Source organism: Thermobia domestica, chromosome 5, assembly GCF_964235325.1.
Source record: "Thermobia domestica chromosome 5, izTheDome1.hap1.1, whole genome shotgun sequence".
Taxonomy (NCBI): domain Eukaryota; kingdom Metazoa; phylum Arthropoda; class Insecta; order Zygentoma; family Lepismatidae; genus Thermobia; species Thermobia domestica.
In genome coordinates this window covers 140,070,451-140,093,307 of record NC_137458.1, presented here as the reverse complement: position 1 = coordinate 140,093,307, position 22,857 = coordinate 140,070,451, and the positions used below count along the sequence as shown (strand labels likewise).

The following is a 22,857-nucleotide window of genomic DNA, read 5'->3' as shown; positions in this document are numbered from 1 at the left end:
ATTCTGCGCTAGTTAAAAAGGTCTTTTTTCGCTTTTTCTTTCGTTTATTTGAATAGTACAAAATGGTATAAAATACTCAGCAAGTTAAAATGGAAAAGTAGAACACCCAAATTTGTTCTTTCGTTCATTGGGCTAGTACAAAGGTACCTTCTTCGCTTTTTCTGGTTAGTACAAAAAACAGGTCACTCAAATTTATGTCATCGTTTGTTTAAATAGTACAAAAAGGTACAGAAATTCTCAGTTAGTTAAAATGGGCCTTCTTCGGTTTTCCTCTGGTCTCACTCATATTTATGCCTTCGTTTATTAGACTAGTTTAAAATTATATAAAATGATCCTTTTTTTGCTTATTCCTTTGTTTGTTGAAATAATACAAAATGGTATAAAATACTCAAGTTCGGTTTTTCAAATGCATTACTTCGTTTAATTGATTTTAGAGTTGACACAAATTATATTTCCTTTGTTTATTTGAATACTCCAAAATGGTGCAAAACTAAATACTCCATTGTTTATTTGAGTAGTAAAATTCTGAACCAGTTAAAAATGACATTTCAGCATTGGTACAAAATTGAATAGGTCACTTAGATTTATTCTTTCGTATATTCAGCTAGTTCATTTTTTTTCTCGTTGGTATAAAAAGTAGAACATCGAAATTATGAACTTGTTAAAATGATCCTTCTTCGGGTTTTTCTGATTGATACAAAAATAGAACATTTCAGTAGTTCAAAAGTTACATAAACTCTGAGCTAATTAAAGTTGCTCCTCTTCTCTTTTCCAGTTGGTACAAAAGAAAATAATTTACCTAATCTTCGCTTATATTTTACTGGTATTCCTTCGTTTATTGTAGTAGTACAAAATGGTATAAAAGTCTAAGTTAGTTAAAATGATCCTTCTTCGGTTTTTTTTGTTTATTTGATTAGTAAAAATGGTATTTCTCGTTGGTACAAAATTGAATAGGTCATTCAAATTTATCTTTTCGTTAGTTTAAATAGTTAAAATGGCATATCTTTGTTTTTCTTCTGATTGGTACTAAAAAAAAATGGACCACTGAAATAGAACAAAAGGTATAAAATGACCCTTCTTTGATTTTCTTGTGATTGATACAAAAATAAAATTTCGTTTATTTGGGTAGTACAAAATTGTATAGAAATATTGAACCTTCTTCATTTTTTTTTCATACAAAGATAAATACTCCATCCAAATTTGAGTAAAATGGTCCATGTTCGCTTTCTCAAATGTAGCTCTTCGTTTTGCTTAAATAATACATAGCTAATTAATATGGCATATTTTTGCTTTCTTTTGAATAGCCCAAAAAGGCACAGAAAGTCTGCGCTAATTAAAATTGTGTTCCTTTGATTTCTTTCTCATTAATACAAAAGTAAATAAGCCACTCAAATTTATTCCTTCTTCACTTTTTTGCTTTGTACAAAATTGAATAGATCACACAACGTTATCTCAATATGTGGTTTCATTTACGAGATTGACCTTTGACCTCGATGACCATTATTTTTAAATCTTGTAGTAGTTGGTGACCAATTACTAGATTTGGAAACAGCACCTCAATATTTGGCTCCATTTTTAAGTTATTAGGTTTTAAGTATTTTGACCTTTAACCTCGATGATCATTATTTTGGAACTTGTAGTAGTTGATGACCAGTTACTAGATGTGGAAACAGCACCTCAATATGTGGATCCATTTTCGAGTTATTAGGTTTTAAGTATGTTGACCTTTGACCTCGATGATCATTATTTTGGAACTTGTAGTAGTTGATGACCAGTTACTAAATATGGAAACAGCACCTCAATATGTGGATCCATTTTCGAGTTATTAGGTTTTAAGTATTGTGACCTTTGACCTTAATGATCATTATTTTGGAACTTGTAGTAGTTGATGACCAATTACTAAATATGGAAACAGCACCTCAATATGTGGCTCCGTTTACAAACTATTAGGTTTTAAGTATGTTGACCTTTGACCTCGATGGCCACTATTTTGGAACTTGTGGTACCTGATGACCTATTACTCAATGTGGAAACAGCACCTGAGTATGTGGCTCCGTTTTCGAGATATTAGGTTTTAAGTATTTTGACCTTTGACCTCGATGACCACTATTTTGGAACTTGTAGTAGTTGATGACCAATTACTAAATATGGAAACACCATCTCAATATGTGGCTCCGTTTACAAACTATTAGGTTTTAAGTATGTTGACCTTTGACCTCGATGGCCACTATTTTGGAACTTGTGGTACCTGATGACCTATTACTCAATGTGGAAACAGCACCTGAGTATGTGGCTCCGTTTTCGAGATATTAGGTTTTAAGTATTTTGACCTTTGACCTCGATGACCACTATTTGGAACTTGTAGTACCTGATGACCAATTGCTAAATGTGGAAACAGCACCTCAATATGTGGATCCATTTTCGAGTGATTAGGTTTTAAGTATGTTGACCTTTGACCTCGATGGCCACTATTTTGGAACTTGTAGTAGTTGATGACCAATTACTGAATGTGGAAACAGCACCTGAGTATGTGGCTCCGTTTTCGAGTTTTGACCTTTGACCTCGATGGTCATTATTTTGGAATTTTACTAAATGTGGAAACAGCACCTCAATATGTTGTTTTGTTTTTGAGTTTGACCTTTGTTCACGATGGTCAATAGTTTGGGGACATGCTTGTGTCATTTCTGCTATGTTAAAATGTTCAAATAGGGGTTGAAAATATGCTCATAAAAGGGAACGAGTTCACCCCCTAAAAAGTGTTCATAAAAGGGAACGAATCTTATGTATTATCTGCTCTCCTATGTAATTTCAATTAGGGGTGGAAAAATTGTCAACAAAGCACCCTCTAAAATGATTATCTGTAGACCGTGGGGTGTTCGATTGTAATCTTTGCTCGTTATGTTAAAATAAGGGTTGGAATGAGTTACGTATTCTTATGTCATTTCTGTTATGTTAAAATAGGGGTTGAAAAATATGCTCATAAAAGAGAACGAGTTCACCCCTAAAATGGAGGCCTGCTATGTTATGTAGTCTTCTGCTCTTATATGTGTTCGTAATCTTATGTTACCTACTATGTTAAAATAGTGCTGTGTGTTATCTGCTTTGCTGTGTGTTCATAGTCTCTGTGTAATTTCTGTTATGTTAAAATAGGGGTTGAAAACGAGTACACCCTTGTTATGTTATCTGCTCTGCTGTGTGTTTCATATTCTTATCTGTTATCTTCTCTTCTATGTGTTCCTAATTAAAATAGGGGTTGGAAACGAGTACACCCTTGTTATGTTATCTAATCTGCTGTGTGTTACGTACTCTTATGTGTTATCTTCTCTTCTATGTGTTCGTAATCTTATGTGTTATCTCGTATGTTAAAATAGGGGTTGAAAAATATGCTCATAAAAGAGAACGAGTACACCCCTAAAATGGAGGTCATAAAAGGGAACGAGTCTTATGGATTATCTATTCTGTTGTGTGTTATCTGCTCTTCTATGTGTTCATAGTCTCAGTGTAAATTCTGCTATGTGTTAATAAGGGTTGAAAAATATGCTCATAAAAGGGAACGAGTTCATCCCCTAAAAAGTAGTCATAAAAGAGAATGAATACACCCTTGTTGTGTTACGTATTCTCATGCTCTGCTGTATGTTCATAGGGGTTGGAAAATATGCTCATAAAAGTGGACGAGTTCACCCCCTAAAATGTGCTCATAAAAGAGAACGAATACACCCCCTAAAAAGTGCTCATAAAAGGGAACAAATTCACCCCTAAAATGGAGGTCGTAAAAGTCCGTGGGTTGACAGTTCACGATGCTCGATTTCTCGTATCCTCCCTGTGTCTTCCGGCGTAGTGTGTCAGGCGGCACTGGGAAACTCGTTGTCTGCTTCACGCGGGACTGAGAAAGTGGGTAGAGGGTCAGTGGCGCAGAACTGGCATTTTTCTACTACTATAATTAAATGTTTAAAATTAGTTATTTGTTTATTCTATAATATTTTCAGATACTACAAATCTTACTCTTTACTTTTTTGATATTGCTCGTTCCTTAATTAGGTCGGTTAGGATTGCTCATTTAATTTGTAGGTCCATGTCTCACAACACCGTGGTGCTGAAAGAAATGTGAACTTCAACCAACAAAGATTATGGGTAAAATTTTAAAAGACGTAATGGCTTTGGAATGGGAGAGACCAGGGTTAAATTTCCAGTAATAGCTCAGGTGTTCGGTTCCCACGGTAAGCTGTAGATCCACATCTCATATAGCCTTGATGCTGGAGAAGCTGTAACTCCAGATCAATCAATCAAGTAATAACTCAAAACATTCAGATAAAAAAAGACGGAAGCCACAGTTTTTCACTGTCAACTCAAATCTGTACTTTATTCAGCAATAAAATACTGTAGGTAACGCGTTGTCACCTGATGCGAGAAGTGCGCAAATTTTGTAACATTTTAACAAGTATTTTGAACAAGTATTATTAAGAACAAAAAGCAGATTAGCGGAATCAAACTTCACATTCCAGCATTTATAATCTTCCTATAGGTGAATTTGTTGGTGTTGTTGGACTGTAGAACTTCAAAAAAATATCTAGTCGCTTTCATCCTGACCCCCCCCTCCCCGAAGAAAAAATCTGAGAATTTTTCATCAAATAAGATAATTTTTGGTATTCCAATTTCATTTCTTTTCCAGATGCTGGAGTTCATTGTTAATCTTTTCTAGGTTCTGTAGGTTTCAGGAAAGTATGAAATAATTCGTTTCTTTTGGTTTACCTGGTTCGGTAAGCAATGTTATAACCATGGGCGGCGATTAGGGGGGCAAGAAGGGGCAGTTGCCCCACTTTTTTTAAGAGACGCCTCAATTTATATAGTTTGGAAATGTAAACTGGGTGTCCACACTATTTGGGAAAAAAATCTCTGACTTTTCCCTGACTTTCCATGACGAAAGTTCCAGATTTCCCTGACTCCTGACTAGCTTAAAAATATATATAAGAAAAAAAGAAACCCTAGCCTCCGCACTCACCATAGTTGGCATGGTTGGCCTTGTTCTCTTCCGCTTCTGTTTCTTTCTTTTTTCAATTTGCTTTCCAGTGGAATGCAAATTTACAAACGTGCATTAGGCCGATATTGATTAGGTCTATATATTACACAAAATGTAAAGTTACAAATGAAAGTGTGCAGTATACAGAGTACTTATGATAAAAAATACACATTATTTGCTTACACATTATAATACCAATTACACAGTATTATAATATTGTCTATAGTAATGAACAGTTCATACATGATTTTACTGATTATTAAAAATCACACACGTTATGTAACATATACTTTTGCTGGTGCAGTTGTTAAATGCAACACATTTAGGAATTTGTTTCTATCCTTTCTCACATAGTTTTCTTCTCGTTGATCTGGAATTCCTACATATTGTCTCGGCATTTTAATTTTCTTCTCTTCTTCCTCCAGCTCCTTTAGTTGTTGCTAAATCTTCCGTTTATCTCTTCTCTTCTCGTCTCCAGCATTTTTCTCTTTTCTTTTCCAGATACACCTGATATTTTCTTATTGAACTTCCCACTGAATTTATCATAAGTAGTAAGGGCGGTACCCTATCTAACTCTTGATTATCCAATTTGGGGCCCCATGGACAATAGCGTTAATGCGAATGAGTGAGAGGTAGTTTTAGCCCTGGATTCCATCACCTATTGAAATTTGCTTATGCTTACTCAGAGGCCAGGGAATATATAGGATCACTCAAGATACATAAGATCACATTAATTCACATGAGGAGGTAGGGGAGTATAGGACTCGTTCCCTTTGATGAGTTTAAAAATATCAATTTTCGGAAGGGCTTTTTTTAAACTTATCCTATTATTTGATGAGACATTTTCGTTATATAATTGAGTACAGAGGTTCACTTTTTAAATTTGGGAGTCGTCGTTCCCCTTGATGAGTATCAATGATTGATTTTGGAACCTTATTACGTTATATGATTACATGGAGGCATACTTAAGATCATTCCCTGAAGTTTGATATATACTTCGCGATCCATTTCGTTCCTTGTTATATACCTCAGGGATGAACATGGATACCGGTACCTTAAAAGTGTATTCACCCTTACGAATTTTAAGTTAATGTAAGACCTCGTTATTTATATCGTTCTTCTTGAATAATTTGTTAATTACTATGTTATAGACATTGCAATCGTCCCGGGTTCGATTCTTGGTGCTAGTTTCAGGAAATTTAAATTTAACCTCCCGGCGAAAACGATGGTGATGAGAAATGAGAAAACGTCATAAACTTACTTGTTTACGGATCGAAGCAGGGACCTCACAGATCACAAACAAGCGCTGAGCCACCGTACTCCATTGAGAAGTTTTAGTTTCTTGATAACTACGTCATAGACATTGCAATCGTCCGAGTTCGATTCTTGGTGCTAGTTTTAGGAAATGTTGAGCTGAACGTCACCCTCGAGGCTAAGAGAAACGATTATGAGAAATGGTGGAATGAGAAAACATGAACTTATTTGGCTGAGAATTGAAGCAGAGACCTCACATATCCGAGACAAGCACTGACCCACCGTGCCACAGTTTTTCGGTGTGAGGAGTTTTCACAATAGACTTATGTTTCATATAGAAAGGAGGTCTGTGTTATCATATCTTTTTGCTTCGTGTATGACTTTGACCTTGAAGGAAGCCTTGCTGACTCAGTACTAAACATTGGCATTGAAACGTATAAACATAACCTTATGTTTAGTTGGCTGTATTTAGAAATGAATCAGACGTTTAGGATTGTTGGTTCGAGTCTAGTTGTGTTCGTTGTAACTCAGTGCCTTAGCGACAATTCAACAATAGTTGTGTGATTTTCCAGTGTTGCCAACACTATCAGAATGAATCGATTCATTTAGTCGGAGTAGTTTCGTGACGAAAACTGGTTTTTGTTTCGTACACAAAAAAATCTAAAACACAACTTTGTTTTGTACACAAAAATTTTCCTGAAACAATTTTGTTTCGTATACAAAAAAATTTTTTGAAACAAAAATTTTTCTTCCTTTATTTTTTGTGTATTGTCGATATACAAAGTTTCGTTGTGCTTCTTCGTATCCTTTAGGCACTTCCGACATACTGTTACTAGCGCTTTTCAAATTTATTAATCAAAGGTTTCGAGGGACCCTTATCCCACTCAACCATTTTTCCAGCGAAATACGAAACACGTACTCCCTCATCTTACGTCTACAACATCTGTGCACAATTTCATTCATTTTGGTCCACTTCTTCTTGCCTTGCGGGCGTCAATTTTCAAATTTTGAGTGGGGGCTTTTGTCCCTGAAATCGTTTTCCGCAGAAAATAAACGACAAGTACTCGTTTATTTTTGCCTATTGTATCTGCAAAGTTTGATTGCAATTCTTCGTGTTCTTTATTCACTTTTGATATACTGTTATTAGCGCTTTTGAAATTTAGTGATCAAAGGTTTGGAGGGGTCCATGCTCCACCCAATCGTTTCTTCCAGGAAAATACGGAACACATATTCCCTCATTTCATGTCTACAATATCTGTGCACAATTTCATTGACTTCGGTCTACTTAATCTTGCCTTTCCTACGTCGACTTTCAAGATTTCGGACAGGGGCTTTTGCCCTTAAAAACGTTTATCCGCATAAAATAAAAAAAATAAATATTTGTTTATTTTCTGGGTAGTATCTACCTGCTAAATTTTGTCAAAATCGGAACGTTACATTTGGGAAATGTCACATGTGATTGTAAGGTTTCTCTTAGGTACCAATAAACACTCCTATATGAGCCTCATATTGGTAATGAGAAATTTAGGCTTTCGTAATCGTAGTGATATATTTGACAAACATTGTATACTTTTCTATTTAAAACTCGTTTACTTTAACATTATAAGTATTATTGTGTTACTTAGCTCAGTTTAGATAATAGATTGGATAATATTTCCAGGAACTATGCTAGTAAATGATATGGCCCCAGTTTAAACGTGCATGATAGATAAAATATCATGAAGAATTGAATTTTATAATCATGTTAATAAATCAAACCGCAATTACATTGTTCATAAGTTTATTATTTCTTGTTATATTTACACAATTGAACCCATATTTCTGCTATGTCCTCGTAAATTTCTTTTTCTCTTATCGGTTAACCTTGTACTGCAATTACACTAATTTTCGTTTTTTTTTTCGTTAATCGAAAATTAGAGGTCCGGTGTTATTTTATTTTAGCTAAATTTGTGAATATGGGGAGAAAGAAAATAATTTAATACATTGAACTATCATAACATTTAATATCGAATTTTTATTTCGTTTCTGAAAAGCACAACGAAATACAAAAGCAGATTAATTTGACAATGTATTAATTCCATTTTGTAAATAACAAACTATTGGTCCTTTAAGATAAACGTACACAAGTCCTGAATGTTCTGGTCAGATCATGGATGGGTGACTATCGGAGAAAACCAAATGGTATTGACATAACAGTGATTTTCTTGCGTCTTGTGAACACTTGGGAATAAACTTGATCCAAACATCAAACCAGCCAATGACATCGATAACTTGGTATATTGTCTATTGTCTATACACCGAACAATTTTTGACATTTCGGCACTTAACGTCAATGAGTCGACATTAATTTTTAAGTGAACTTCTTGCAATTTCATTTCTTAAATGTTCCAAGACGTCAGGAGTATATTCATTTTATTGACAACAGCTGACAAAATGAGATCTTAATGGACGAAGCAGGCAAGCATAACAGCTGTGGAAATATTTTCCATCGCATTATATTAATAATATAACTATTTTTTCAGTTAAACATTGAGGAAGGGGATTAAAAGTCTATATCGCAGTTATGTCTAATTTGATCGGAAACTCAAGACCTGAAGCCGTCAAACCTTATTGAAACATCTTGTACTATCATATTTGGCAATAAGAAATCGGCTAAAGTTATAAATTCGTTACTTGCAAGTCGATCGAAAGGAAATCCCATTGGTCGTGCATCTGGATACATCCCATTGGGAATACCACAATAACTATGTGCTGGTATGCACCCATAATCTGCACTATTAACTTCTTGCTGGACCTGTAATCCAAGAATAAGGTATAAAAATAAAATAAGAATATTACGGAAATGTGTATATATTCTGTGGCGAAAAGTGCATAGTTTCGGAAATAAGGTTGTCCAAAATCTCGAAAAAGCTCAACTTCAACAAGCCCTATTTCGAATTCCAGAAGCTGTGGATGGCGGTCCTTTTTAGCGTAAAGGATGCCATGCATACATAATCCAAAAATACATGTTTCATCAATTTTCAATAGGTGTACAGGGTATTCTCTACAGGGTGGAATTCCCAGATATACTCTCAATAGAGTTTTCAGATATACCCTGTTTTCAAGGAGGGTCCATAGTCGGCGGGTGGTAAGTCTTGACAATAATGGATATCCAGTGCTTCGAAGGGACGTCGGCAATGTTAGGAATCGTCAGCTCCATGTTTTCTTGTGTTTAGAAATCATGTGACGTGACGTATTTTCTCATGGTATATTTCACGTTTTCTTCACTTACAAGCATCAAAGGCGACATCGCAGCATGCGTTTTCTCGAGTATGAAAGACCGTGTTGTTGACTATCCTTAACACTTCCGACATCGCGACAAAGTATTCTGTGTTCACTGTTATTAAGACCTATAGCTTGCCTACTTTGGACCAATGATAAAGTCAAAGCATATCTCGAAATTCAGTTGATGGCATGTGTGGTATTTTTACCTTGCAGTGAATACTCTGTATACCCATTGAACATTAATGAAATCTGCAATTTTGGTCTGCGTATGCGTGACTTCCTTTACGCTGATAAGGACCACCATCTATACTTTCCCAAAATCAAAACAGGGTCTCTTGAAATTTGGCTTATTCACGATTTTGGACAGCCCTAGCTCTGAAACTATGAACTTTTATGTACTTTTCGCCATAGGTCCATATGAACTTTTTTCATATTTTGATGTGAGGAATCACCTCTTACAGTTGGTCAGTATTGTCGGTATAGTTCACTAACACCCCATATATATATATATATATATATATATATATATATATATATATATATATATATATATATGGTATTAATAATGTTTATATAGACCTATGGCGAAAAGTGCATAGTTTCAGAGCTAGGGATGTCCAAAATGGCAAAAAAAAGTCAAATTTCAGGAGGCCCTACTTCGAATTCGGGAGACTGTGGATGGTGGTGTTTATCAGGACAAAGGATGTCATGCATACGCAATCCTAAAATTCATATTTCATTAATGTTGAATGGGTGTACAGATTATTCTCTGCAGGGTGAAATTCCCAGACTTGACGTCAATCGAATTTTGAGATGTGCTCTGACTTTGTGGTTGGTCCAAATTAGGCAAACGACAAGCCTTGATAGCAATTAACCGGAAGTCTTTTGGTGAGATGTCGGAAGTGTTAAGGGTCGTCAACAGCAAGGTCTCTCGAACTCGGGAAAACACATGGTGGGGTGTTTTCTTTCACGCTAAAAAGTGAAGAATACGTGAAATATACCGTGACGAAATACATATCATCACATGTTATTCCGAATACGAAGAAACATGTATCTGGCAGTTCCTAACACTTCTGCCTTGCCGCCGTAGCACTGGATGACCATTTTTGTAAAGGTTTAAATCCTGTCTACTTTGGACCCTTATTGAGATCAGGGTATATCTGAAAACTGTATTGAAAAATATCTGAGAATTACATCCACTAAGTAATACCCTCTACACCTTTTGACAATTGATGAAATATGCACATTGGGATTGTGTATGCGTGGCTTCCTTTACGCTGATAAGAACTACCATCCACAGTTTCTAGAATTCGAAATAGGAGCTATTGAAATTTTGGACAGCCTTAGCTCTGAAACTATGCACTTTTCGCCATATGTCCATATTAACTTTTTCTCTTATTTTGATGTGAGGAAACACCTCTTAAGGTTGTCGGTATAGTTCATTAACACTCTGTTTATATATATTATTTTATATATACATATATCAGGAACTCACTCGATCTGTATCAAACTTGTCAATACAATGCATCTTCTTTTGCTATATAATCGTGTAAAGTTATGGAAGTTTTGCTGAATCATAAGTTGTGGGTCGTCAAATTTTTAGCTGAGTATTTTAAACGAAAAGAACTTTTATTTTTTAAAATGCTGAAATAATAATAATAATAATAATAATAATAATAATAATAATAATAATAATAATAATAATAATAATAATAATAATAATAATAATAATAAAGACTTCGTTCAGCAATTGGAAAACATGCAATTGCATTTTAAAATTGATTCATTATGTAACCTAATAAGAAATTATATCGTTGTTCTTATGAATAATAACGGTTCTAATGAATCTATTTTATTCCTTGGGTATTTAGGATATACGAGTTTAATTCTAGCGATAGCCAAAATATCGACGACCAAAATCCCATTGGCGAAAAATTCGCGTGGGCAAAATGTTGCCGCCCAAAATGTGGGGCAAACTAAATCGCGTGAACCAAATCTTCCTATGCCGAAATTCCCAGACTAAAATCCCGTTGGAATGAATGTGAGAATGTGGATTAATAATAATAATAATAATAATAATAATAATAATAATAATAATAATAATAATAATAATAATAATAATAATAATAATAATAATAATAATATTGAATCCTTAAATATCATTGTTCCGAATTAGTAATGGGCCGAATCGAATTCTTTAGTGAATCGAATACGGTAAAAACGAATCGACTTCGAATGCGAATACTATGAATACCTTATAATATAATTGTTTATTTTTGCTTCACAATTTGTCTTTATAATTTTCGAAGCTTACTTGCTAAAATGTTAAAAATTAAATGGAACAATATTTACTGAGCTTATTAAAGACATGAGGTTGAACCTACACCTTCTCACTCTACAAGCTGTCATCCCACACTGAGAACTCGGTCTGGGACAGTAGTATTCAGAACTCGAAGAATTTGAGTTCACGGAAAGAGATGGGGATAAACAAAGACTATTTCAGGAAGAGGGTCAATTCGCGCGCGGAGTGGATTGTTTGGATGTTAAATTGTTATTTCTTGTGCTTGCTGCCTTGACAATAAGGGAGAGTTCTTATTTTTGCTAAACCGATTCAAGAAGCGAATTCTTTACCCTGGAGTCCCGCAGGGCAGCGTCCTAGGACCTCTTCTGTTTTCCCTATATATCAACGATTTACCTGAGCACATCACCCATTGTAAATATCACTTATATGCAGATGATATACAATGCTATTTAACCACTAATCCCCTAAATTTAACCACCGCGATTGATCACTTAAACAGTGACATTGAAAATATCTGCACAAATGCTGGGCACGTAACAATGGACTGCAAGTAAACCCAACCAAATCAAAATTTATCATGCTTGGTTCTCCTAAACTACACTCCACAATCAATATTATAAGCCTACCGAATGTTCTTGTAAACAATATATCCATTCCTGTAAGCGATAGCGTCAATAGCCTAGGACGGGTCTAGGTCAAAACCCCCACACTCAAGAAATGTCAAAACGCTCACACGATCGGTCATAACTCCCACACAAATGGACAAATCCCCCAAACGCACGAACGGTCAAAACCCCCACACTCAAGAAATGTCAAAACGCTCACACGATCGGTCATAACTCCCACACAAATGGACAAATCCCCCAAACGGACGAACGGTCAAAACCCCTACAGCCAAAACCCCCACACTCAAGAAATGTCAAAACGCCCACACGATCGGTCATAACCCCCACACAAATGGACAAATCCCCCAAACGCACGAACAGTCAAAACCCCCACAGCCAAAACCCCCGCACTCAAGAAATGTCAAAACGCCCACACGATCGGTCAAAACTGCCACACAAATGGACAAAACTCCCACACATAGCAACGGTCACAATCTCCACATAAATGGACAAAACCCCCACACAAATGGACAAAACCCCCACACAATCGGAAAAATCCCCCACACTCTGAAAATATCGTGATTGCACGTCTTTGTTGCGGCTCTTTACGACGCCCACTTTGGTGTTTCTTTCATTACAAAACAGTGCAAGAAGAATAGTTGCAACATCGGTTTAAGTGGAATAAAGAATGTTATTAAAAAGTACAAGGGCAAGACATACAACCAGGATCATTTCAGAGTGTGGGAGACTTATTTCCATGCGGAGTGTCAATCCGCAGTGACTACTTGTGAAAAATAATTGACCATACTGCAACAGTGTTAACTTTTCTTTCTCGGTTCTTGCGGATAATCGGAACTTCATACACTACATATGTATACACACACACACACGCACATACACACACACACACACACACACATATATATATATATATATATATATATATATATATATATATATATATATATATAGTGTTTCAAAACAACCCCGAGAACGTTTAAGAGGTGATTCCTAACACCAAAATAAGACAAAAAGTATAGACCAAACTGAGTGCACAAATCCTTCCTTTCGGAGTTCCCTTAGGCTGCTATAAACACGAAAAAATGAACTTTAAAGGTTCAGAGCTTCAAAACTATGGGACCTACCGTAGTCGGTTAAAAAGTTTACTTACGAAGTAGTATGAGCCCTATCCAAATATCCAAGTTTCAAAATCCTGTTTTACTTCCTCAAAAAAAATTGTAGAGGTTGTTTGGTTACGCGCATGTAATGTGAAGTACCCACAAATTACCTCTATAAAAATTGTTGCGGAAGTATCGTAGAATTCTCAAACATAGATATTTGGATAGGGCACATACTGGTTTCTAAGTAAAGTCTTGAACCTAGTACGGTAGGTCCCATAGTTTCGAAGCTATGGACCTTTAGAGTTCATTTCTTGATGTTTTCCTAATAACTCCGAAAGGAAGCATTTGTGGACCCAGGTTGGTCTATACTTTTTGTCTTGTATCAAGAATCATCTCCCAAATGTTGTCGGTAATGTTTTGAAACACTCTGTATAATGGATGTTGGCGTTGGCAGTCTGTTTCCGTGCCAGTTGACTTGCCCGTACTTGCCTTAAATTGGCCTTAAACGACAACTGAATTATCACTTAACAATTAGCAACCCGGAAAACGATGAATTAAACAATATTCTCGATCATCTAAGTCATTTTATTTTTCACTCATTCTCATCTTCTATGCCGATCAAGGCTGATTTTGAATTTTAACGGCATTGGGAGTTGGAACGTTCATCTCTGCAACAAATAAACTATGTATTCGACACTAATGGCGATCATTTTTTTATTTTTTTACACCTTCCCCATTACCTACTTATGTGCATACCGATATACGCCATCATTACAAAATGAATATACATGGAAATATTAACGTTAGAATTAAATTACATGTTTGAATTTCATGTTGGCATTAAGCATGTGACCTAAATTGTGGTTATTAAAGTTGGTAAATTTGGACATGGTGGTTGTAAGTACCATAGTATGAATAAGTTGGCTTATTCAGGCAAACATTATGTCAAGTATTATATAAGTTACAACTTAAATTTTCGCCATGTCAAGCTGTTCAAACTTTATTGGTCTGTCCTAACAAGATACGGGAAAAGAAATTTTCTGCATAGTTGGCGATTTTCAAGAGAACTCAAAGAAGTTGAGTTATTCTTAATTATCAAAAGCTAATATAGTATATATTAAATTATGTAAACCATACTCCCTCTACACCAGACATCTCAATGTAAAACTAAGATAGTTTCAAGCTCTCGATATCAACATGTAGGCGGTGTTGTCAAAAATATTTTTTTCCCAAATCTGAAGGCGTATTTCTTTTCGAGAGAACAAGAAGATCGTTAAGGAACAATATATTTATAAAAGTAGTATAATATTAATGTACGTTCCTAAAACTCATTCTTTTTCATCATAATGTCCTGGCATCATTCAAAATCTAAGAAAGATACAGGCATGTAAGAAAATTTAAGTTTTAGCTACTGAAAATTTAAGCTACTGAAGGTTTTAATAATTTCATTAAATTTCATTCTGCCATAATTAATTACTTTTTTTAAACTGTGATGAACACATATTTCAACATAAAACATTCATTCTTGGTTGCTACAACCAGAAAGCAGAAACTTGTTCGCATCTCTCTCTGATATCCGAAGGCAGCAAAGGCGTGAAAATTTTGTAATTTATCGTTCACGATTATTGTAACAAGTAGGATATGATATTCAGAGCTTCAATTTCCTACAATTAAAGATAATTGTATAATACATATATATGCTTTGTATATGTACGGATTATTAATAATGTTCAGTACTTACACGATCATATTCATAGTTTGAAATCATGACAAAGACTTGAGCAGCAAATCCTTCCGGAGTGCCTTTCGGAATCAGAAGATGCTGTGGCCAACTGCATCTGCAATACTGAACGTTGGAATTTGGATTTCTGATGTTTTTAAAGGTATTTTCAATTGGAACAGCAACTGAAGAATTGATTGACATGCGCTCAATCACTGTAACGGTATTCGCTTCCACTGAAAGAGAAAGTACGCACGTTCAGTTAATTATGGTGTGGAAATCTGTATCTATTGCCCATATTACTAACATTTTATGTTTTCTATTACATTTATTATTTTTTATTTATTTAACTTCAACTATAAGTAAAGCAAGAACAAAATTATAACATCTTTTCACGTGAACGATTAAACACCATAACGGTGTAAGCAACGTTTTAAGGTAAGTTAATGAAGGACAACTATACACAAGAAGGTTCATCTGCTATAGTGATGTAAGCAGAATAATATTATGTTGCTGCTGATAGAGTTGTTTATATATACATTCTTCCTAAGCAAATTATGAGATCAGACAACAAATATTCGAATAAGCATCATAACATCTCACAAACGTTTTCCATAAACCTATTATTCCTGTGAGAACGACGAGTACTTCTACTAATGTATATATATATATAGTACAATAACACATTTCTTCGAGTCCATTTTACTTACATGTATAAGTGAATTTATCAAGTTCAATCATTAGGTCTTTCTGATCTTCAAATCGTAAGGGCTGTCTATTTCCATCGTATGTTGGTGCCATAAAGATACGAACAGTTCCAACTAAGTCTTTGTTATTGTTATTCATTACCTGAAAACAATAGCTACATTACAAATCATGAAACACAGTATCGATAAATTGACTAACTTACTTTTACTCTCGGTGGTCGCACCTTATATGCATAACGTCCTATTCAGATTGCTGTATACGCATACATTGAGTTTAATCGTTCCATAGAGAATAAATAAAGTTCAAAAAACATTCTCTGCGTCTAATTCATATGTACTGGAGCATCAACACATTAATGGATGGCGATTGAAATAGTTATCAAAATCAAGGAAAGATCAGAAGGTAAATAAACTTATTCAGAAGAATTTCTATTGTAGTCAGCGAGATGGAGTTCATAAAAGGATAATCGAATTTAAACGTACTTGGTTTACGAGAACCAACGACGCTAATAATTATATTTTTGGCACTTTACAAGAAATCAACACACAACTGGTTTAGTATTTTCAACACTGCACTTTATCTCCTGATGAATTCTCTAGTGAAACTTCTTCTTGTTTCTTATTTATAAAATTTTCTTTGTTCTAAATTAAATATTACTATGTAAACAAATTATACGTTAATTGTTAGGCGACAATGTAATAAACCGATATAAAGATATTAAAAAAATAAAGTTATTTCCTTAATATGTCTTGCAATGGAATGTCATATATAATGAGTGATTTCCATGCGAATATTGTACAACTTTTCACAGTCAATACTCGCCATTGTAAGCGAAAGTAGTAATGGTAAGATCTGAGGATACAACTGGATAATAAAATTACTGTAACTCATTAGGATGTTCAAGAAAGCACACCTAAGCAACTTCGGCAGTATGAATTGACGTAATGTTAATTGAAAATTAAGCTCATTGACAGTAGGATATATGTCACATTCAGTCATGTTAATCCTATTTGTTGAAACTGATGATCTTAATTTGGTTTCCACCTGATACAACTGGTCAGATGCAATTCAAGAAGTGTCCAAAAACACTTTCAAGCTGGTATTAAGAATACAACCCTCAGAACTTTACATGAAAATTAACATATCACAACATATTTCTATATATATATATGTCAAAGCTTTTCACCGAATGCCAATACTGGTCACTGACTTCCTGGCAAAGACGAATACTTTTAGGATTTCCGTCCTTTCTCATATGATCTTGGGTATTGTAATTTCTTTCATGTTATATCACTTCAGAATATAATAAAGATAGGAGAATCCAAAGAATTGAATATCATAGAAGAGCATCCTTCTTCAGTAAAACGTAGCAAAGTCTGTGAACTGTAACAGTAAAAAGATATTTCGAAGTAATGCTTTTGAATAAATGTTAAATGAAATGAAATGGAATCTTTACATTTTACGTCCCACAATTATGCCGGCTAGACTAAAGGAGACGGTGATAATGAAAAATGAATGAAATGATGGAATGAAGAGAGTGGGAGGAAACAGGAGAACCCCAAGGAAATCCACTTACACGGTGTTTGCGTGCCACAAAGTTCACTTGGCAGGAGCAGGATTTCAACACGGGACCCCATGCAGCAGAGGTGAACTTCTACCACTTTTTTTTCACTGAGCCACCGCGGCCCCTTACTGAATAAATATATGTACAATCTTGCACAAAAGATGAACATCAATCTTTATTTGAAACGACCTACATTCTTATTCGCAATTGTAATTTTATCAAGCAAATCTCATTTTCTTTAGTCAATTTAGATAATTATTTAGTGTCGAAGTCTTAGAATTTTCTATGTAAGGTTGTCAGAATATTAGCTTCTAAATCGAAGTGAGTAGTTATGACTCTTAAACTTAAAAACACTACGCTGAAGACTTAATAAAGAGGCCTTGTAAATTTTAATTTCAGTTATTGCATAACATTTCGAGGTAAAAATAATATTAAAATTACATCATATAAATTATTACCATACCCTTGTCTTTCTCCCAATTAATCTCAGGACGCAAAAATAAGTCAAAATTGAAGCACTTCCACGAATGACGCTGATAGTACAATTAAGTGAAACTGAGAAAAGTGAAGAAAACTATAGCATGCTTGTTATATACAGAATGTTGAATGCAGAATTTGCCAAGTGCCATTACTTTCATAAAAGAGAAACTGAATGTCAATCATCTTTTCACTGTATGTCAATCATGTTGTGCAGAGAATAATTCCAATGGGAACTGAGTAAATTTGAAATTGTATTATTCAGCCTTACTCGGGAGCAGTGGCGGTTCTAGAAGGAAAAAACTAGAGGGCAGCTCTCAATATCGAATATATATATATGGAGGGTGTAATATAAAGTGTTTCTATTCATTTTCTTTCCTCTTTTGCTTTCCCACCATTCGTTCCAATGCGTATTTCCGTAAGCTCTTTTCAGACAATGACTCAACAAACACATTAGTCATTTCTTTTAATTGCTTATTAATTCTCCTCAGGCATACCTATGAAGGAAATATAAATATGTACGTTTAAAACCTTTTTCAGTGTAAGAAAACAGTTATTAGTTGAAGCATTTTAATATTCATTAGAGTGAACATTTTAACATTCAAATAAACAATGGATATATGTAATGTCTGCAATACGTTTCAATGAAAATTCATAAAATAAAGTTTAAATTCTAGGTAGTGCTATGTAATAATTATTGCACAAAATAAATTCAAATAAACCTAAAATTATATTTTTACAAATGTAAAACATTTTTCTCAATTTAAAATAGTAAACACTATGTTATTTTTACAACTGAATGACAATACATTATTTTTTGATTTACATTGTTTATAAGCAAGTTTTATCCTGATCGGAAGCTTACAAGGGAACCTTCCGAAAATGATAGTTGCAGGTAAAGATGTGAATTATGCGAATTGAAAGAGCTGTAACAGAGATGTTCATTCCCAAAAAATTAGCTGCCCATAGCAATAGGTTCAAGAAATATAAGGGGTGGAAATTCGGGAAACAGCAAGATTGGACAAGGGGGGAAAAGTGCAAATTTCGCAAAAAAAGGGGGGCACGGCAAAATACAATGCTGACAAGTGATGTATAGAACGAGACTTGCCACAATAGGGAACAAATGAAGGCCACCAGTGGGGTTAACAGTGTTGCCAACTGAAATGAAAAATATATGTTTTGCAAAGAGCACTATATGAAGTGAGTGCAATATTCAGTTTCAACCTGTCATGTAGAACATAAGATATGACGTTTATAATCAGTGGTACAATCTAACAAAACAGAATAGAAAAAAACAGAAGTACGAAAAATATGGAAAAGACGAAGTTTGCCATAATGCGCCACATCTGATCACGAGCTGTGCATATTAGAATGAACAAAACAATGCAGGAAACCGACGTACCTATAGTCGAAAAGAAAAACGAGTTCCAAAGTTGGCAGCACTGGCCATGAAAATCCAGACAAGTCTAATATAGTTAGGCTATTCGCTTCACAAAAAGAAAATTAGGCATTAGCCTTCGTATCATTTGTACATGCTCGTCAACATTTTACGTGCAATTTTTCGATGAGACAATGGTCCAAACAGAAGATACATTTGGAGTGAGCACAGCGGAATACTGCCAATCCGTCAGACATGGTACAACGATCGCCTGTGAATGTCTCGAAACAGTACTCTAGAGGTGTCGGAAGCTTTGGTGGTCTTTCTATCACATATCCGCACCTGTAGAAAGCAGACATAATCAAAGACTTGATCTGCTGTGTGCTGCTGTCTGCAGTACTATCACCGCCTATATGATATATTCAGTGTGTCCCACTTAACTCTGCGACTGAAATAGTTTCAAAGCGAAAAAAATGACACACATCCAGTTGTGCAGGAATGTACTCATGTCAGCGGGCGACAAACTTCTGTGAGACGAAAGTGCCCCCAAGTCACCCATCATAGGGTCCCAGGGGCCAACTTCGAAATTCCAAATAGCACCATCGGTCGAGTTATATTTCTTTCAATAAATCTTGGAATATGCAACAACGCATATCAGAAATATAGTTAATATTTCTATATGGGATTTCAAAATGGCCACCAAAAATATCTGCTCTGTGACAAGAACAATGTGCATTTTTGGCAGCCATTTTGAAACCAGTGCTTCATATAGCAAATGTTTCTTATAGACGGTGTTGCATCTATCCAGAGAAATATCATCCACTCCCTGTTCCCATTTGAAATGTTGCGGTTGTCCCCTCGAGCCTTATAATGGGGGCCTGGGGCACTTGCTTCTTACAAAGTTTTCTTGGCCCTCGACATGAGTACATTCCTGTGCAATTGGATTTGCAACATGTCTTTTCGCTTCGCAGCAATTTGAGATCACAATCTTCGATGCCATGTTAAGACACAACATATATTTGTGGCGGCCATTTTGAAAACCATGCTCCATAAAGCAAATGTTTCCTATAAGTGTTGTTGCACATTCGATGATCTATCGAAAGCGGTACCACTCGGTTCGTGTTGACATTTGAAAGTTTGAAGTTGGCTCCTGGGGCCCTATGATGGGGATCCTGGGGGCACTTGCTTCTCACAGACTTTTCCACCCCTGACATTGGTACATTCCTGCACAACTGGATCCGTCACATTTTTGTTCGTTTCAAAAATCTTTCAGGTCACAAAGTTTGGTGGGACACCCTGTATATTCCCACATACGACCCAACCATGACATAATGTTCACTACTTCTATTATCGGTTGTTGGCTCAACCCAATCGTTTCATGTTCCCAAACTTGACATTGTCTCAATCCGAGCATTGAGCCGGAAGCATTGATGCATTCCGAGTGATGCCTGTTGCCGGAATTTTCTTTTTGTGAAGCGAATGGCTTAACTATATTACACTTGTCTGGATTTTCATGGCCAGTGCTGCTAACTTTGGAACTCGTTTCTTTTTCGACTCTAGGTACGTCGGTTTCCTGCATTGTTTTGTTCATTCTAATATGCACAGCTCGTGATCAAATGTGGCGCATTATGGCCAATTCCATCTTTTCCGTATTTTTCGTACTTCTGTTTTTTCCTTTTTCTTTTGTTAGATTGTACCACTGATTATAAACGTCATATCTTATGTTCTACATGACAGGTTGACACTGAATATTGCACTCACTTCATATAGTGCTCTTTGCAAAACATGTACTTTTCATTGCAGTTGGGAACACTGTTAACCCCACTGGTGGCCTTCATTTTTCCCTATTGTGCCAAGTTTCTTTCTATACATCATTTGTCAGCATCGTATTTTGCCGCGCCCGCCTTTTTTGCGGAATTTGCACTTCCCCCCCTTGTCCAACCTTGCTGTTTCCCGAACTTCCACCCCTTATATTTCTTGAACCTATTGCTATGGGCAGCTAATTTTTTGGGAATGAACATCTCTGTTACAGCTCTTTCAATTGGCATAGGCCACATCTTTCACTGCAACTATCATTTTCGGAAGGCTCCCTTGTTAGAAGAAAGAAGTCCTGTTGAAAATATTAATTTTGTGATTACTCTAAAGTACAGCCTAACAAAGGAATATTACATTTTTAAAAAAAATAAAATGAAAGCAAACCTAATAATATTTATAACCAAAGAAATATGTATTTATATTATGAGCAATCAGTAACTAAAGATTGATTCTACGGTTTCCAATATTCGCAAACTGATCCACTACCCCAGATGGATCCTGTAAAAGTGTTCCACTTAACTCCCTCTCAATTGATATGAGAGCAAGATTAGAAGGTCTTTTCGCTGACATTATAGATCTCATTGTAATATTGCTTTACGCGCTTCATGACAGAAAAACTGCGTTCGGCAGATGAAGATGACACAGGAAGTGTTAAGATAATCCTTAGAAACGTCAACAATTCAGGAAAAGCCAATTCCATAGTTTGTAGCTGAACGCAAAACTCCATGACACCTACGCTTTTCAGTTTACTGTCGTTAGCAAACACACTCTTAGCCAAATCCAGTTCCGATTTTAATTTGTTAATATCCTGGAAAAAGTTCTCGTACTTCTCCGCGAAGATCTGAATGAGTGATGGATTAAGGAAGGAACCACTTCTAGGATTGCATGCGTCTACCGCATCACACAGAAAATCATTTTTAGTAAATTTGCGCTTCAGTTCACTGGTCATATTATCAAGCACTTGAAACAAGATCCTTTTATATTCTTCAGCCAAAGGTGTAGATTTGTCTCTTCTTACGTTGGAAATCGATGCTGTGACTACATAATCATCCAATTTTTTGATGTAGTTTGAATTCTTAAGCTAGCACCAACTTCAAGATCGAAAAATCTGAATAGCTCCCATGTTTTCTTCCAAATGATAGAAAAATAATCATCATTACGTTTATCTTGCAACGAAGAAATCAGTCCATTAACTAATCGTTTTGCGCTGCCGAAGTCAACGAAGTACCATTTGTAAGGGCCAAAATATCGTTAAGTATTTGTAGCACAAACATCACTTTAAAGTCACAGAACTGTTTCAATAGTCCTTGCGCCTCTGCAACTTCTCTTTTGTTTGTTGAGTTTGAAAAATACTCAAGGACTGTTTTAGCTGATAGAAAGCGTTTCATGAAATACACGATGCCCTTGTATTTACATACCCAACGTGTGTCACTTTGAAGTGGCGCCTCTAGAACTCCCTCTTCAGGATAAACTTCATTCTGCACTTCAATAAATTTTTCGTGACGTAACGTGGACACCGTCTGGAAAGAATAGATTGCTTCTAACAAACCTAAAGTATCACCAACCACATCAAGTCTTTTAGAAACGTCTACTAGCACTAAATTTAATCTATGTGCACAACAATGGACATAA

General features: G+C 35.4%; 1 protein-coding gene across 1 annotated transcript in view; it reads right to left on the bottom strand.

Moving 5' to 3' along the window:
- Positions 1-8,309: 8,309 nt before the first annotated feature.
- Positions 8,310-22,857, bottom strand: part of LOC145685257 (phenoloxidase 3-like) — a 72,139-nt gene continuing 57,591 nt past the window's right edge. The window contains exons 14-18 of the mRNA XM_081757623.1: positions 22,644-22,745; positions 18,428-18,529; positions 15,994-16,132; positions 15,305-15,519; positions 8,310-9,065 (exon numbers count right to left, since the gene is read on the bottom strand). Coding sequence (XP_081613749.1) covers positions 8,856-9,065; positions 15,305-15,519; positions 15,994-16,132; positions 18,428-18,529; positions 22,644-22,745 — 768 coding nt within the window. The 3' untranslated portion in view covers positions 8,310-8,855. The remainder of the gene's footprint in view (positions 9,066-15,304; positions 15,520-15,993; positions 16,133-18,427; positions 18,530-22,643; positions 22,746-22,857) is intronic.